Raw genomic sequence first — 17,421 nt, 5'->3', positions numbered from 1 at the left:
CTATATCTGTCCCTCTCCTTCTGAGTAACATCAGTCAGCTTGACACTCTCCAGATCCATCCATGTAGCACAAATTGCGTACTTTCCTTCGGGTCATTTTATTTTATTATCTTTTGCCATAGCTGTGTTTTTATATTAAGTTTGACTAGATCGAAGCTATTTTAAGATGAAGCCATTTCTTAAATTGATGTATCTCATGCCATAATTATTTCAGATTTCTGCACATAATAAATACTCAATAAATAACTGTTTGAATGCATTTGACATTTGAATTGAGCTTTTCAAATACTTGATACATGATACTGCTAGTAGATACAGAGATGCGAAATCTAAATAAAACACTAAAGTAGGTCATAATTTATAAAAGAGAAGTTAGCTATATCAGCATACAAATAGGACTAGGAAGGTATTAAAACAAATCATTTTGAGAAGTATTCATCGTAAAACCTCTTTTCTGTTCTCCAGGTGCCTTGGTGGATCAGGCAGTATTTGAGGAACTTATCAGGGACCACTTCCCCCAGCTCACAGAACGCATGACTGATATGACATTCTTTTCCTCAGTTTCTCTTTCATGGTTCCTCACACTTTTTATTAGTGTGCTGCCTATTGAAAGTGCAGTGAACGTGGTAGACTGTTTCTTCTATGATGGAATACGGTCCATTTTACAGCTGGGATTGACTATAATTGAGTATAATTTAGATAAACTGCTGGCATGTAAAGATGATGCTGAAGCTGTGACAACTTTAAACAGGTACTATCAGACCTATAACATCTGGGGGAGGTTGTTTTGGCGTCATACTTGGCAGTGCTCAGGGCTTTCTCCTGACTTTATGCTCAGGTATTGCACCTTGTGGGTTTGGGGGAGTATATGAGGTTCTGGGGATCTAACCTGGGTCAGCCACGTACAAAGCAAGCCCCCTGTTGGCTATACTATTTCTGCAGTCCCATAACATTATGATTTAAATGTGAGGAGACCCTTAGAGATTATGTTGCTCAAATTCCTTTTTTGCTGTTGTATTTTTTGCAGGGGGGCACATCCACTATACTCAGGGCTTGCTCTTGACTCTGCAGCCAGGGATCACCCTTATTTTATTTTAAAGATGAGGAAACTGAGTTCTGGAAACCTTGAACAGTTTGCCCAAGCTCATGAAAGTATTTTAATGAAAAGTCTACACCTAAAGTCCAGTCTTCAGTCACCAAGTAGAATATAACCAAAGTAAATCACTTTGAAATGAAAGTCTAAATTATCTGTAAAGTTCTATTAATACCGTTGATTCCATGTGCTAGAATTTTGACTTATAGCCTAGGATGAACTTTAAAATATACTTATGTAAAATTAACTTAAGGTGGGGAGGATAATAGTTGGCAATGTTAAATATCCAGTAGGGAAAATTGTTCTGGTTTCCAACTGGTTTGGGTCAGTTACGTTGAGCTTTATTTTCCTAGTACCTTTCTGTGAATACTATTTTGTAAGGTAGAGGTCCAGAGCGTAGTTCAGCAGGTAGGGCACTTACCTTGCATGCAGCTGACCCAGGTTCAATGCCTGGCACCCCAGATGGTCCCCTGAGCCCTGCCAGAAGTGATTCTTTAGGGGCTGGAGCGATAGCATCGCGGGTAGGGCGTTTGCCTTGCATGTGGCTGACCCAGGTTCGATTCCCAGCATCCCATATGGTCCCCTGAGCACTGCCAGGAATAATTCCTAAGTGCATGAGCCAGGAGTAACCCCTGTGCATCGCCAGGTATGACCCAAAAAGCAAAAAAAGAGTGATCCTTTAAACACAGAACCAGTAGTTAGCCATGAGCACTGACAGGTGTGGACCAACCCTACCCCCACCCCCACAAATTAACACTATTTTTGTAATGAAATATATTTAAAATGTGTGTACACTACATAAATACTATATAAATGAAGTTTAATTTGGTAACTCTTGTAATGGTTCATGCATCAAATCCCATTACATACAGAATCTCATTTCATTCATACAAGTACAAACATCTCATTCTGGCTTTAAGAACACTATCAAAGCTTTATTATTTGCCCTTACTATATCTTTTACATGTCCCTTGATTTTTCATACTTACTGGGCTATTTGTTATTTGCTAAATGTTTTTGAAGCATGTTTGTTTCCTTCCTCTTCTCCTTCTCTGATTTCAATTTCTTTACCATCCCATTTCCCTGACTTGCTTCCTATTTATTTATTTGGTTTGGGGGCCACAACCAAATAACTCCGGCAATGCTCCGGAGTTACTCCTGGCTTTATACTCAGGGATCATTTCTGGGGATGCTTGGGGGACCATATTTGGTGCCCGGGATCAAACCCCACTTGCCTGCTTGCAAGCCAACCCACTGTACCCAACAGTACCCTAGCACTCAACTGTTGTTAAACTGTCATTAAACTGTTGTTAAATTCTATTGCTTTGAGGGCTTGTTCAAGTAGTTGAAATTCACCTTTGACTAACTATGGCAAAATCAGTTACCATGTAACATCACCAGCTGTATGTTACCTCAACTGAGTCTAGTATCACTTTTGCATAGGTTCTTTGACAGTGTCACTAATAAGGATAGCCCGTTGCCTTCGAGTGTTCAACAGGGCTCAAATATAAGTGATGGGAAAAAAAGCAGTCATATCAAAGTGGATATTGCAGACTTGATTAGAGAATCAAATGAAGTAAGTGTTTCTATGCCATAAATAAAATAGAACTTATGTTTACTGTGATTAATTCTATATTATATATCTCTACTGTTTTATTAAGAATAAGGTACCAGTTACAATGTCATTTTGAAATCCAGCATCACTTTAATAATGAATCTTATTAACTGTTCTTCAGTTTATACTGTAGTAGTTCTGCATTAGTGAGAGTCTTACTTTCTGTGGTTCAATTTGCCATTGATCAACAGCATTTCATACAAGATATTTTGAGATTGCTCATTACCTGTATATAATTTTTATTATGATATAATTCTTTCTGTTTTACTATTAGTATTATTATGCTGGGCTGGAGCAATAGCATGGCGGGTAGGAGATCCCAGCAAGCTACCGAGAGTATCTCGCCCGCACAGCAGAGCCTGGCAAGCTACCCGTGACATATTCAGTATGCCAAAATCAGTAACAACAAGTTCTCAAAATTTGTTGTAAGAAGTTATTGGTGCCCACTCGAGCAAATCTATGAACAATGGGAGGACAGTGCTACAGTGCTATTATTATGCTATTAATGTACCTAACTTATAAACTTTACTATAGGTATATGTGTTTCGGGAAAAAAAAAAACAGTATCCATGCATCCCGTGGATTATCTGATGAATTGGTTCTAGGACCCCTGTGAATACCAAAATAAATAAATACTGATATTCTTTATATAAAGTAGCATAGTACTGTCCCTTGCAGATAAAGGGAGTCTACCTTACAGCATATTTTATTCAGTTTTCTTTTCATTAAGTGAAACTGTTCATTTGCTTTCATAAAAAAATGGCTGATTTAAGAATACCCACACTCTATATAAAAAGGAGAAAATTATTCTCTTCTTAGAATCTAAGAATTTTGCTAATGATCTTGTACTAGTCTAGACAAGACACATAGTAAATGGAATTCTCTTTAGCAACTGTGTAGAAAAATTGAAATGTGGGAGGTGAAGATTTGCATAATCACTGAACAAGTTAGAAAATAGCTAGAAATAGCTAGCAAGGCTTCTGAGAACCAAATCTGATGAAATTTAATTGAGAGGGGTAGATGTGTATTATGAATGAGTATCCACTGAAATCATATTTCTTACAGAAATTTGGTACTATTCGCTATGAAGATATACACAGCATGCGCTGTCGAAACAGGTTATATGTAATACAGACACTAGAGGAAACAACAAAGCACAATGTGGTGAGTTTCCATCCAATAGGGAAAAACCAATGGGAGTAACTTTTCCCAACTTTATTTCAAAAGTAATATTTGTTTTTAAAGAATTTCTTTTTTTCCCTTGCTTTTTGGGTCACACCCAGCAGTGCATAGGTGTTACTACTGGATCATGCACTCAGGAATTACTCCTGGTGGTGCTCAGGGGACCATGTGGGATGCTGGGAATCAAACCCTGGTCAGCCGCGTGCAAGGCAAACTCCCTACCTGCTGTGCTATTGCTCCAACCCCTAAAAGAATTTCTAAAATAACTAAATTTTTGAGCTCAGTGCTTGACACAGCTCAGCTTACTGTAAGTTTTTGGAGAGAAAATACGTTGGGTTTTTCTGCTTGAATTATAGTGGCTTCTCCAATTTATTTGTGTTGTTTGACCTTTAGTATTGAATGCTGTGATGTAAGAAGGTAAGGATTATTTGTGGTGTGCTACATCAAAAAAACTGGCACTGGAGAAATAGTATAGCAGCTTGCTTTGCCTTGCCTCATATGTGACCAACAGGAATTCTATCCCAGGCACCCCATATAGTCCCCAGGGCCCCACAAGAAGTAATCCCTGAGTGCAGATCCAGGAGTAATCCCTGAGCACTTCCAAATGTGGCCCAAAAATAAAAAAGTGAATAAATGAACAACTAAGCTATGTGATAACCAGTATGTATATGTGTTTGTGTGTGTATAACTATTTTTGATACCTAAGGTAAAGCCTAAAAATATACACAAGAATGTGTTTTAAATACACATTATTTCAGTATTTGTATGACTATATAAGAAGCTGTTGATATTGATTTGATCTGTAAAGTGGGTAAGATTACTAGAATCCTGGTGAGAAAAGTTACTTTAATATTTAAGATCATTCTGTACTGTTTATGTTTTTATTTTGTAAACCTATTTCAAAGCCAAGTCCTCAGAGATACAAATCTGGGAGGATCAACATTTCTGACTGTTCCAGGTATAAATTTCAGTTAAATAATTCAGTTATGTTTCTGTGACATAGTTACATAGAGCCCTTATTTTAAAATTTTTCCTTTGTTGTCAGCATCTTAGATTCCTTTTTCTGATTTACTTTTCCACTAGTTTTATTGAAAAATGATTGATATAAATAGAAACCTTTTAAATTACTGAAATAACAAATGCTCATTTTAAATAGTTTAGACATGATAGAAATGTATAAAACAAAGTTTCTCACTGCAGGAATAATCAATATTAAAATGATTTGCTATATGTTCTTCCGGATCCTTTTTCTACATATCTATGGATATAGATGTGTATGTGTATGTTGGGGGAGCAGGAAACACTGGTTTGTAAACAATATCAAATCAGTCACTTTATTGTGCAGTTTACTTTCATCACTCAGAAATTTATTATGCTCAGTACATAAGAGTGCATCTATATGTACACCACTTGTCTTACTGTTTTAAATTGAAATATACTTAATTACCATAATATGAAAGTCAGTTAACTTTTCCTTATCAATGTATATTTTTCCTATGATGCATTTAGTGTGTGCCATAATTTCCTCTTACAGAAATATTTTATCTGAATGCCCTTATGCATCTTGTATCAAACATTTGTAGTATTAAGTTTGCAGTGTAATTTTCTGAAAGTAAAAGTGGGTGTGTCCACTGAAAATTTTAGTGGGGTGTTGTTCCCATTTTAAATTTGATAGAACTTATCACCCAAAATTTTATAAAATCTTAAAAATTAATTATAATCATATCACCTGTGTGTAAGGATGCCCATTTCCCCACATTCCTATAAAATAATTTATTAAAAATCGTTAACTTATGCCAATTTTATAGATAAAAATCAAGACTCACTTTTGTTTTTATTTCATTGATCACCATGTTAGTCTTTTTTATTTTGTGATTTCCTACTCATAGTTTATGCTTATTTTTCTTATTGTCTTTTATTTTTATTTTTATTAATGGTAGGAACTTGTAAATTAGTGATATTAATCCTTAATTATATTTGTGACTAATATTTCCCTCTGCAAATATTGTTAATTTTTTATTAGTATAACAAAATGTATAAAAGTTTCTAGTTATTGTAGTCAAACTTTTCTCTGTTTTCTTATATTGTTGATTTCATGTCAGATTTAGCAAGGCCTTCCCTATATAAAATTACTTGAATTATAACCATTTTATCTTATAAATATTAAATTCAGTTGTATTGCTCTTTTAATGTTTAGATCTTTAACACAACTAATATAATTTTTGTTGTATGAATAGATTAGGGACTCTGCGCCAGGCTGTTTCCACTCGGGGAGCCCCAGAGAGGGGCAGGCGAAAGCCAAGGGACCCGCCCCAAGGGACCCAGTCCTGGCAGCCGACCTTCACTACCCAACCACCACCACGCTCCAGGCTACTTTCCAGACACATCATGGGACCATTTCTATCCATTGTCCATAATTACCATACCATGTTTGATGGAATTCAGACAGTGGGCAACAGATCATAGAGAGAAATATATATATATATATTTAAAAGCAGAAAAAAACTATATATGAGTGTGTACATAAACACACATATATATATACATATACATATATATGTGTGTATATATATATATATATATATATGCCTTACAGAGTGTCGGGCAAGCTACCGAGAGTATCCCACACGGGCAGAGCCTGGCAAGCTACCTGTGTTGTATTCGATATGCCAAAACCAGTAACTATAACGGGTCTCATTCCCCTGACCCTGAAAGAGCCTCCAATCTTTGGAAAAGACAGGTAAGAAGAGGCTGCTAAAATCACAGGGCTGGAACGAATAGAGACATTACTGGCACCTGCTTGAGTAAATTGATGAACAACGGGATGACAGTGACAGTGACAGTGAAATAGATTAATGATTTTCCCAATTGAAATAGTCCATTGTGTGAATATCATTAGTCTTTCAGATATGATGGAATAATCTTTATGGAATTCATTAGGCAGATATTTATTACTAGTATCTGGGTGCTGGGTGGTTGTTTCTGTTGTTTTTTTTTTCTTGTTTATTTATTTTAATGCTGAAGCTCAAACTCAGGGTCTCACACATGTGAGGCATGTTCTCTACCCCTGAATAACATACCTTGCCCCTGTGCTAGACTGTAATATATCTCTGCTTATTTTGTTCTTTCCTCTATTGATGTTTATTTATGATCTCTTTTATCATATTTGCTTGATATTTGTTGTTTGTTTAATAAGCCAACATTTCCTTTGTCTGTACTACTGGGTTTTTTTTTAAGTCCAAGTAACAAGGGACGTTTTATTATTTTTTTAAATTTTTTTTTTTGCTTTAGGGATCACATCTGGTGATGCACAGGGGTCACTTCTGGCTCATGCACTCAGGAATTACTCCTGGCAAAGAGTTTTTTATTTCACTAATGAGAATTTATCTGACCTCTATCATTTTCTCCTCTGACCTCTGTCAGTTTTTTTTCTGCTTTTAAAGTTATCATTAGTTTACAACATTATAGAATTTAGCAGTACGTCATAATACCTCTGGGGGCAGAGTGATACTACAGTAGTTAAGGTATATTCAACAGTTAAAATAAGATATAGCAGTTAAGATAATGTAGTGTATAAGAAGTAATAAGAAATGATAAGTTAAATAATATAGAGTAGTTAAGATAATACAGCAGTTCAGGCTTTGCATGCATCCAACCTGGGTTCAATCCACAGCACTCCACATGGTCCCCCAAGCCTGGCAGGAATGATCCTTGAGTGCAGAGCTGGGAATAAGAGCCCTGAGCACTGCTGGATGTGACCCCCTCAGAAAAACACAAAAAAATCACTGTCACTGTACCACTGTCATCCCATTGTTCATTGATTTACTCGAGTAGGCACCAGTAACATCTCCATTTGTCCCAGCCCTGAGGTTTTAGCAGCCTCTCCCTACTTGTCTTTCCCAGTGCTGCCATATTGGAGGCTCTTTCAGGGTCAGGGGAATGAGACCCATTACTGTTACTGTTTTTGGCATAGTGAATACACCACGGGTAGCTTGCCACGACACTCCATATGGTCTCCCCAAGCCTGCCAAGAATGATCCTTGAGTGCAAAACTGGGAATAAGAGCCCTGAGGAATAAGAGCCCTGAGCACTGCTGGATGTAACCCTCCCCCTCCCCCAAGAAAAACACAAAAATTATAATAAAATTTAATTTTTTAAAAAAGGTTAGCATTTAAGTATGTATATAGGATTCACCAAACCCGTGACAGGAGTTGTAGTCTGTTCCATCATAAAAAGACATCTCTACATGAATTCATTCCACCAACTCCCCCTTTTCTTCTCATAAGCACCAGAGTTTTCTTTGAAATGAGGAGTTAAATGAAGCAAACTGGTTAAAAGCAACAAAACTAGCCTCTGTATTTATTCTTTAACTTTTCTAAATGTATGAAACAGTGCTTATTATTCATGGATTCGGATAATATTACATATTTGGTAAGGTTATTCATTCTTGGATTAGGTCTCTTGGCACGGAGAAGGGATATGCATATCCTAATGCCTTTGAAGTGTTTCCTGAGAGCCTCACATGATGACTTGATGAATTGCTTATGTGGTGAAAGAGGAATATATGGAATGATACTTAGAATTCTGTTGCTTATATTTATAGATGTTAAGTGGATATCCTTTGGCAGTGATTTCTGAGTCTCAAAAGATGAAAGTCAAAATGCAGAATAGAAATGAACTATAGTCTATGTAGAACTTTTTTAAGGAACAAAGTGGTGCTTTTTTCTTTAGTATTCATTTAAAAAAAGTAAAAGAAAATTATTTCATTTTGGCAAAGGATTTGTATATGGACTCGTAGGGAATTTCCATGCTCAAGTGTTAAATTCTAAAGTGATTTTAATCTTTTCAAAGTTGCGTGTCGTATCACAAGATGTGAAATTGAGCCTTCATGAGTTGGATGAACTTTATGTCATATTTAAGGTACTGTTTTTCTTATTTAAGTATAAAATACCCTTTCTAAAGTATTTTACTGGAACCACTCTTACATAGTTTATCTTTAGTTATTTTAGTAGATATCTTTGAAGAAAAAATATTATAATACAGTTACTTAATTAATGACTTCTTTTTTCTTGTTTGTCTTTAATAGAAAGAACTGTTTTTTTCTTATTATTGGTGTTTGAGTTGTCCAGTTCTGAAGTACCATGATCCCAGTCTGCCATATTTGGAACAATATCAGATTGACTGCCAGCAGTTCAGAGTGTTGTATCATTTGTTGAGTCCTTGGACTTCTTCTCCAAACAGAGACTCACTAGCTTTATGGACATTCAGATTGCTGGATGAAAACTCTGACTGCCTTATAAACTTCAAGGAATTCTCCTCTGCAGTTGGTAGGGTTACATCCAATAATCTTCTTCTTTATATATGTACTGTAGCACTGTAGTTTATATATGTACATATTCATATATGTGCATATATATATATATAAAGGTAAAGGTCCTCACGTTGATCATCGATTTGCTCGAGTGGGCCCAGTAACGTCTCCATTGGAGACTTTGTTGTTACTGTGTTTGGCATATCGAATACGTCACGGGGAGCTTGCCAGGCTCTGCCGTGCGGGCAAGATACTCTCGGTAGCTTGCCAAGCCTCTCCGAGAGGGGCGGAGGAATCGAACTCGGGTCGGCCATGTTGGCTGCGTGCAAGGCAAACACCCTACCGCTGTGCTATCACTCCAGCCCATATATATAAAGGTACCCATAGAAATACTTAATATTGCCTGTTGTTGACAGTTTAGATTTTGACAGCCTGAGTTAGCATTAGCAATAACTGCTCTTTGGGTGTTTGCTGCAAAATTTTCAGTATATTGCTTTCATTTTTCCAATCCTCTGAGAAAAGCGAACTGTTAGACATATATTATTTCATTTTCTTAACATAAAGGAAATGACTATCCCCATTTTCCCACACCCAGACACAATGATACTTTAGAAGGGCTTTCGCCACTTAAAGAATGTCTAACATTTAAGGGACCAGAGAGATAGTACTGGAGACTAGGCATTTGCCTTGCATGTTGCTGACCCAAGTTTGATCCCCATCACCATATGGTCCTCACAAACTCACTAGCAGTGACCCCTACGGGCAGAACTTGGAGTAGGCCCTGAGCACCACTAAGTGTGGCCAAAAACAAACCAAAAAGAAAAAACCTACAAAACTAACATGTAGCCTAAAAATACGATATAGAAACAAATACCCAACAAATTAGTTGTTCCTAGAGATAATCTTACAATTGTATGATTTCTTTGCTTTTCCAGATACCCTAGAATGCTTTCTAATCATGGGTTTTCCAAAGAATCAGAGTTCTTTCCTAAAATGAGATATAAGGCCTTATTAAAAGAAAAAAAAAGTCAATTCGAGTTTGGGGAAAAGAACATTTTACCCTCTGTACGAAGGATATTTTTTGCCTTAAGTTACATGTGCTTGAAGGAAAACATCTGTCTGAGTGGTAGTTTAACTGTTAGTGTAAATAGCATGAAGTTTATGAATCTAATTCCTAATACCTGTATCTTAATCTGGGCTGGAGAGATAGCACAGTGGTAGGGCATTTGCCTTGCATGCAGCCAATATGGCCAACCCGAGTTCGATTCCTCCGCCCCTCTCGGAGAACCCAGCAAGCTACCGAGAGTATCTCGCCCGCATGGCAAAGCCAGGCAAGCTCCCCGTGACGTATTCGATATGCCAAACACAGTAACAAGTGTCACAATGGAGACGTTATTGGGCCCGCTCGAGCAAATCGATGAACAACGGGAGGACCATGACCTGACTGTATCTTAATCTGTGTTCTTGGAATTGATTTTATATGCTTTGGATACATGATTATTTTCAATTGATTTTTTTTGGACAGACATAATGTACAATGGAAGCTTTATTGAGAAAATTAAACTGCTTTTTAAACTGCATATTCCTCCAGGTAAGAATTAAACCAGGGGCTGGAGCGACAACACAGTGGGTAGGACATTTGCCTTGCACACGGCTAACCCGGGTTCAATTCCCAGCATCCCATATGGTCCCCTGAGCACTGCTAGGAGTAATTCCTGAGTGCAGGGCCAGGAGTAACCCTGTGCAATGCCAGGTGTGACCCAAAAAGCAAAAATTTAAAAAAGAATTAAAACAAAGTTCTTAAAGATGTACAAGAGTTGATTCTGTATTAACATTTTTATTTATAAATATAATTACATTTAACAATTGAAATAACTTTTATGTTATGGAAGGTGATATTTCGTTGTGGCCCACCGATCATATTGCCATTAGTTTTGCTGATTTGTGATCAAGTGCTATGTAACAGCTTGACTGATTTGTTCCCTTCCTGTTAGTGGCTAATGAATTTAATCATAATTTGTGTATAGAACTATTCATCATTTAACCCTTGGTATAAGGTTGAGCTTTGTTGTTGTTGTTGTTGTTGTCATTAGATTTTAGAATACATCTTTAGACAAAATGACAAATTTGAAAAAACACTATATTATTCTGATGAATGAGATATGGTAACAAGGATAATAAAAAATTAAAAAAGGAAATAAAATATATGCTAGAATTTACTCAGAATTTGCTCTGTTGAGGTTTTGAGTTTACACAACTTCCTTTATTTAATTCTTGTAATATCACTAAAAGGTAGGTATCAGCCTTCTAATTTTGACAGTGAGGAAACTGAGGGTCAGAAATCCAAAGGCCTGGGCCAGAGCAGGTAGGATGTTTGCCTTGCATGCGGCCGACCCGGGTTCGAGCATTGGCATCACATATAGCTCCCCCGAGCACCACCAGGAGTGATTCCTGAGTGCAGAGCCAGGAGTAACCCCTGAGCATCACCAAGTATAACTCCCCTTCCAAAGAAAGCAAAAAAGAAAATCCCGAGACTAGAGATATAATACAGCAGGTAAGGCACTTGCCTTGGGCATATGATCCCTCATGCCCCATCAGGTACACAGAGCCAGGAGTAAGACCTGAGCACTGCCCATTAGGCCCAAAATCAAATAAAAAGGAATGCTGAATTATTTGCCAAAGCTCACACATAGTTAATACGATCCATAGCAAAGAGGCAAACAGGTCTGACACGAAAGCTGAAGTTTCTTTCTCTTCTATTCACACTATCTCAATGTTAAGCAAATGAGTCAAGTGTTTCTTACTGAATTTCAGAGGCTTCCTTTTCCAAGTCCACTTCAAATTTTGGGAAAATGATTTTAGGCATTAAGGGAACATTGCAAAACTATCTCTTAACTTGAATAGGGAAATTCACAAAATAAATCACACCTCATTATTTGTTTAAAGTTATATCTGAGATCTTTTTCAGTTACCCTTTGATAGCCAAGAACCATTCTTTATAAAACCCAAGAGCTAAAAGCCATTTTTAACCCTTCACACATTCAAATCAGAAGCAGAACATTAAAACAAACAAAAGAACCTAATAATTTCCTTATGAAGTATTTTACATGTCAGGTCAGTTTGCCACTAAAATGTCTTGTATTCCTAGGAATTAATAAGCTTTCAGTAGAAGGACCAAAAATAGAAAGGGGGAGCACAATAGTTTGCATGTGTTAAAGTGCTGAACTTCATGATTTTTTCCCCTTTAATTCTTTATTGCAAGAATTTTTAAATAACTAAGTTCACATTCCCAGAGATTTCTAACTGCCATGTACTCTTATTTCAATTTGTAATGACCCTTAGGAAGTTGTCTCAAAGCTAATAGGAGAAATAGCAGAACTCAGAGTGATACCGTACTTTTTGCTATTTACTTACTTGTTCACATCGCTTCACATATGCCCATTGTTTCACTCTCCCCTTAAATTTACTTGACCCATTATATGATTCATTTTTGACCCTCATTGTTAGTAAATGTGATTTGGACTGTTTTCAGCTTATACTGAAGTGACACCAAAGGATCCTTCAAAGAGAGATGAACTCTCCAAGGAAGAATTACTTTATTTCAGTCAACTCCATGGTAAATATCTGTTTAAAAAATTACCTGTGTTAATGATTAGTCATTCAGACAGATCTTAATGAAAAATCATTAAAAATGCGTTACCTGGGGCTCGAGTGATAGCACAGAGGGTAGGGTGTTTGCCTTGCACATGGCTGACCCGGAATCCATTCCTGGCTTCCCATATGGTCCCCTGAGCACCGCCAGGAGTAATTCTTAGTGCAGAGCCAGGAGTAACCCCTGTGCATCGCCGGGTGTTATCCAAAAAACAGATAAATACACAAATAAAGAGACAAAAAGAAAGCTTTAGCTGCTAGTAAAATTAGGGGTAATTATGCTTTACCTTTCTTTGGTGCTATGATAGCAGCACAGTGCTAAATATATAGTAAGTACTCCATAAATATTTGACTAACTACCTAAACTGGATTTTTGGTTTGGGGTTTATGGAATTTCTTGTTTACTGGAGGATTAAAAAGGAAGTGCATGGTTTCTACTTACATTGCAGACATTTTTTAAATGTATAATACCATTTTCACGCATTGTTAGACTGCAAAGAAGACAATAGAATCATTGAGATTTGAAGGTCATAGCTATTGTTCCAACTGAATACTTATTATAAATCACTCCTTGGGCTAGAGAACAGGAATGAATATGTATCCAGCCAATAATTTGGAGCTGTTAAGAATTTATTTTGTGCCCTTTACTTCTTTTTCATACATATGCAATGACTTACAAAGGTCTGTGTTGAGATTAATATGTCTGTGGTCATTCTGTGTTAGTATTTGGACTTTACATTTGAAGAGAACTTACTACTGATCTCGTCCAAAATCTTGTTTTTATAGATAAGGGCATACTTTAGGAAAAGAGAAGTATTGTGACAAATTGTACAATGAATTTTTTGCAGTAATCCAGATTAGTAGCTCATATTCTGATTTCATTTTCCCTTGGTAATGAAAGAAATATAATTTTTAAAAAGTTATTAAGAATATAATATAGTCCCAAAATTAATGTAATTAAATATAACCTAAATATTTCCCATAGTTTTTTTCTCAGACTTTTTGTTTAGTATGGTTTTATCACCAGTGTTCTTTTTTTTACTGTAAAAAATTAACTTTTCTTGATTGGACTGGGACAATAGCTCAAAAAGCTAGGGCACATACCAGGCCTGTGGAAGCCCCGGGTTTGATCCCACACTGGCAGGAAAAAACCCTAAATACCTACCAAGGTGGGAATACCCGCAAAACACTGCTGGGTATAACTCAAAAACAAAGGAACAAGTTCTTGATTACATTTTGGGAACGATGCCAGGTCAGTTCAGTTGACTTAGTTGAATTGAAGAGAAGATGTGTTTATTAGGTCTTGTATAAAATATTGGTTTACTTTCAGAATTTATTATATTTTTGTAAAATTCAATTGCCCTCTTTTCTTCTAGTTTCCAAGCCTTTGGATGAAAAGGAAGCAAAATCCATAAAAAACAGCCCTGAGAAAGGTACTTTGATCTAGTAATATAATTTAGCTTATTGTTATTATTTTTGTAAATTGAGTTATATATACATAAAAGAAAAATGGATTTTCTTTAAAAGCTGCGGATTTGCCTCGAGTTTTAGTTACTTTGTGTATAGCAATTTATTATTTTTTCTCCTGATACTTAAGTCTTAGATTTTATATAAAATAGTAAAACAGACCCATATTCTTTTCATTTTTATTATTTCCATAATTACTTTAATTCTAAAATTTATCCTAAAGGACCAGAGCGATAGTACAGCAGGTAGGTCACTTACCTTACATGCTACCAACCGGGTTCTAGATGGCACCCCATGGTCCCCCAAGCCTGGCAGAAGTGATCGCTGAGCACAGAGCCAGGAGTAAGCCCTGAACACTGTCAGGTGTGGCCCCAAAATTTTAAAAATGATGTTATCCTTATAAAAAAATTCATACAGTACAGATCTATTACTCAATCCTACCTTGAATCAAATGTGAAAACATTTTGACCAATATCCATTCCAGGTTTTTTTAGGTATATACATAGGTAGACATTCCTCTCTTTTTAAAAAAAAAAACATGTATTGTATACAGTTCAACTATCTGCATTTTTTGGTGTTTTTAAATTTTCTTTTGGTTAAATCATTATAAATTACAAGGTTATAAAGTTATTTACAACTTTATGTCAGTGAGTTTCCGGTGTACTGTGTTCCAACACCCTTTACCAATGTCCATTTCCCTCCACCAATGTCCCTAGTTTTCCTCCCCACCCCCATCATGAGTCTATGGCACACACCTTTTCCTCCTTTTTTTTCTTTTTCTCTTTTCTTTTAAGCACTGTGTTCTGCAATATCGTTGTTGAGAGGGCATCCTGCAAATCACTTTATCACCTTTTATCACCCTATCCTTGCTTTTTCTTTCATTTTATTTTCTTAGAGTTTCAAGAATCAAACTCAGGTCTCATGCTTTCAAGATAAGTGTATTAATCAACGAATCATATTCCTTGCCCTTACTACTTACTTTTAATTTTTTTTCTCAGTATACAATGGACATCTTTTCATTTTAGTATATTTGGATCTATCTTTATTTTTCTGGAGGCCAATCTTACAGTTGTCAAGGGCTACTCCTAGCTTGATGCTCTGGGGATCATGGATTGCCAGAGATCAAAATTAGGTCTCCCACATGCAAAGGATGCACTCCAGAGCACTAAGATATGCCCTAAGCTATCACATTTTTAATGAGAACAAATTCTTCCATTGTTTTGTTGCAGAATAATTCATTCCAACAACTAACCTAATATTTAGGGACATTTAGCTTCTTTGCAATTTTTATGTGATAGAGAACTCTCTAGTTGTTCTCCAAAAACACATCATTTTTTATGTTTTTGAGTTAAGATTTACTTAATAGGTGATTTATTGCTGAAGAATTATTTAAATGTTAAACTTCCCCCAGGCATGGGGGCAGGAGACTCTGCCCTGTTCTCTTCCTGGAGCTGGGTTTTATAGTCTCTGGGACTTGGCCATTGATGGGATTACATGGCGCCGAAGACCTCCACTCTCCACACACATGAAGGTACTGGCAGAGGAACAAAGGCATGCGGGACCTGGGGCTGAGATCTCCAAGCCTGCTCGGATCAGGGCCTGAGTATCCTCCACCCGGATCCTCCATGTTCCAGTAGGCAGGGGTCACACCCACCAACTCGCCCCCTGGCGCCGTGTAATCCCATCAACGGCCAAGACCCAGAGACTATAAAACCCAGCTTCCTGAAGGACATCTTATTATCTCATTCTTACTTTGGACAAACTGGCAGGCTACCGAATGTAACCTGCCGACACAGCAGAGTCTGGCAAACTCCCCGTGGCATACCCAATATGCCAAATACCAGTAACAATGATGGGTCTCATTCTCCTAACCCTGAGAGAACCTTGAATCTGGCACTTTTTTTTTTGAAGAAATGTATTTATTTTATTGGTTTCTAAAGCCACAGAGAATTATGCATTTGAGACATCTTTATTTGCATTTATTTCTAACTGTAGACATGAAGGGGCTGAAACTTTTGTTTAACTGTTACATGAATGAAATCACTACTAAGTTTGGTAGGGGGATTCTTGAAATAGTAGCAAAATATTCTTCCTACCTCTCAAATCCTGTTACTTTAATGACTGTCTTTACTTACTTGAGAAAGATGCTTAATTTTCATTAACATGCTTTTTTGTAGAGGAGAGCCAAATTAATGTTTCTTCTACAACTCGGTCATATTTATATAATCATTAAAACTAGTGATTGTTTTATTAGATCTATGAAGGAACCATATTTATATTTTTGGATTTTCACTTTTCAGTTCCATGATATTTCATTGAATGAATAAACAAATGAGTGATACAACCTTTCAAAAAGTTGAATTCTTTTTTCTTCCTAATGTTCTAGTAATACCAGTTCTTATTTTTTTTGTCTTTTTTTTCCTTTTTTTTATTAGTGAAACACCATGAGGTACAGTTGTAGATTTACAATTTTTTGTGCTTGGGTTTCGATTATACAATGATCAGATACCCATCCCTCCACCAGTGCCCATTTTCCACCACCTGGATAATATCCCCCCCACCCCCATCCCCCCATCCCCCCCCCATCCTCCCATCCCCCCCTGCCTCTGTGGCAGGGCAATCCCCTTTGTTCTCTCTCTCCGTTTGGGTGTTGTGGTCTGCAAAAGAGGCATTGAGTGGCAAACATGTTCAGTCCATAGTCTACTTTCGACATGCATTCCCCTCCTGGGAGGATCCTCCAAACACCCTTTATTTGGTGCTCCCTTCTCTATCTAAACTGCCCTTTCCTCTAGGATACCCGGCTGGCCTCTAAGTTATGGAGTAATGCTCCTGGTGCTGATCTCAGCTATTCTTGGGTATTAATCTCATATTTTGTTACTTTATATCCCCCAGATGAATGCAATCTTTCTATGTCTATCCCTCTCTTTCTGACTCATTTCGCTTAGCATGATACTTTCCATATTGTACCACTTGTATGTAAATTTCATAACTTCATCTTTTCTAAGAGCTACATAGTACTCCATTGTGTAGATGTACCAAAGTTTCTTTAACCAGTCATCTGTTCTTGGGCATTCAGGTTTCTTCCAGTTTCTGGCTATTGTAA

The 17,421-nt window shown here is 36.8% G+C and overlaps 1 protein-coding gene across 1 annotated transcript in view; it reads left to right on the top strand.

The window, feature by feature from the left end:
• Positions 1-17,421, top strand: part of TBC1D8B (TBC1 domain family member 8B) — a 104,976-nt gene that overhangs the window by 75,339 nt on the left and 12,216 nt on the right. The window contains exons 12-19 of the mRNA XM_056125763.1: positions 465-750; positions 2,536-2,668; positions 3,773-3,871; positions 8,741-8,809; positions 8,976-9,216; positions 10,726-10,791; positions 12,733-12,816; positions 14,228-14,284. Coding sequence (XP_055981738.1) covers positions 465-750; positions 2,536-2,668; positions 3,773-3,871; positions 8,741-8,809; positions 8,976-9,216; positions 10,726-10,791; positions 12,733-12,816; positions 14,228-14,284 — 1,035 coding nt within the window. The remainder of the gene's footprint in view (positions 1-464; positions 751-2,535; positions 2,669-3,772; positions 3,872-8,740; positions 8,810-8,975; positions 9,217-10,725; positions 10,792-12,732; positions 12,817-14,227; positions 14,285-17,421) is intronic.

This window comes from Sorex fumeus, unplaced genomic scaffold (genome assembly GCF_029834395.1).
Source record: "Sorex fumeus unplaced genomic scaffold, SorFum_2.1 ptg000058l, whole genome shotgun sequence".
Classification (NCBI taxonomy): domain Eukaryota; kingdom Metazoa; phylum Chordata; class Mammalia; order Eulipotyphla; family Soricidae; genus Sorex; species Sorex fumeus.
This window is presented reverse-complemented; position numbering and strand designations above follow the sequence as displayed.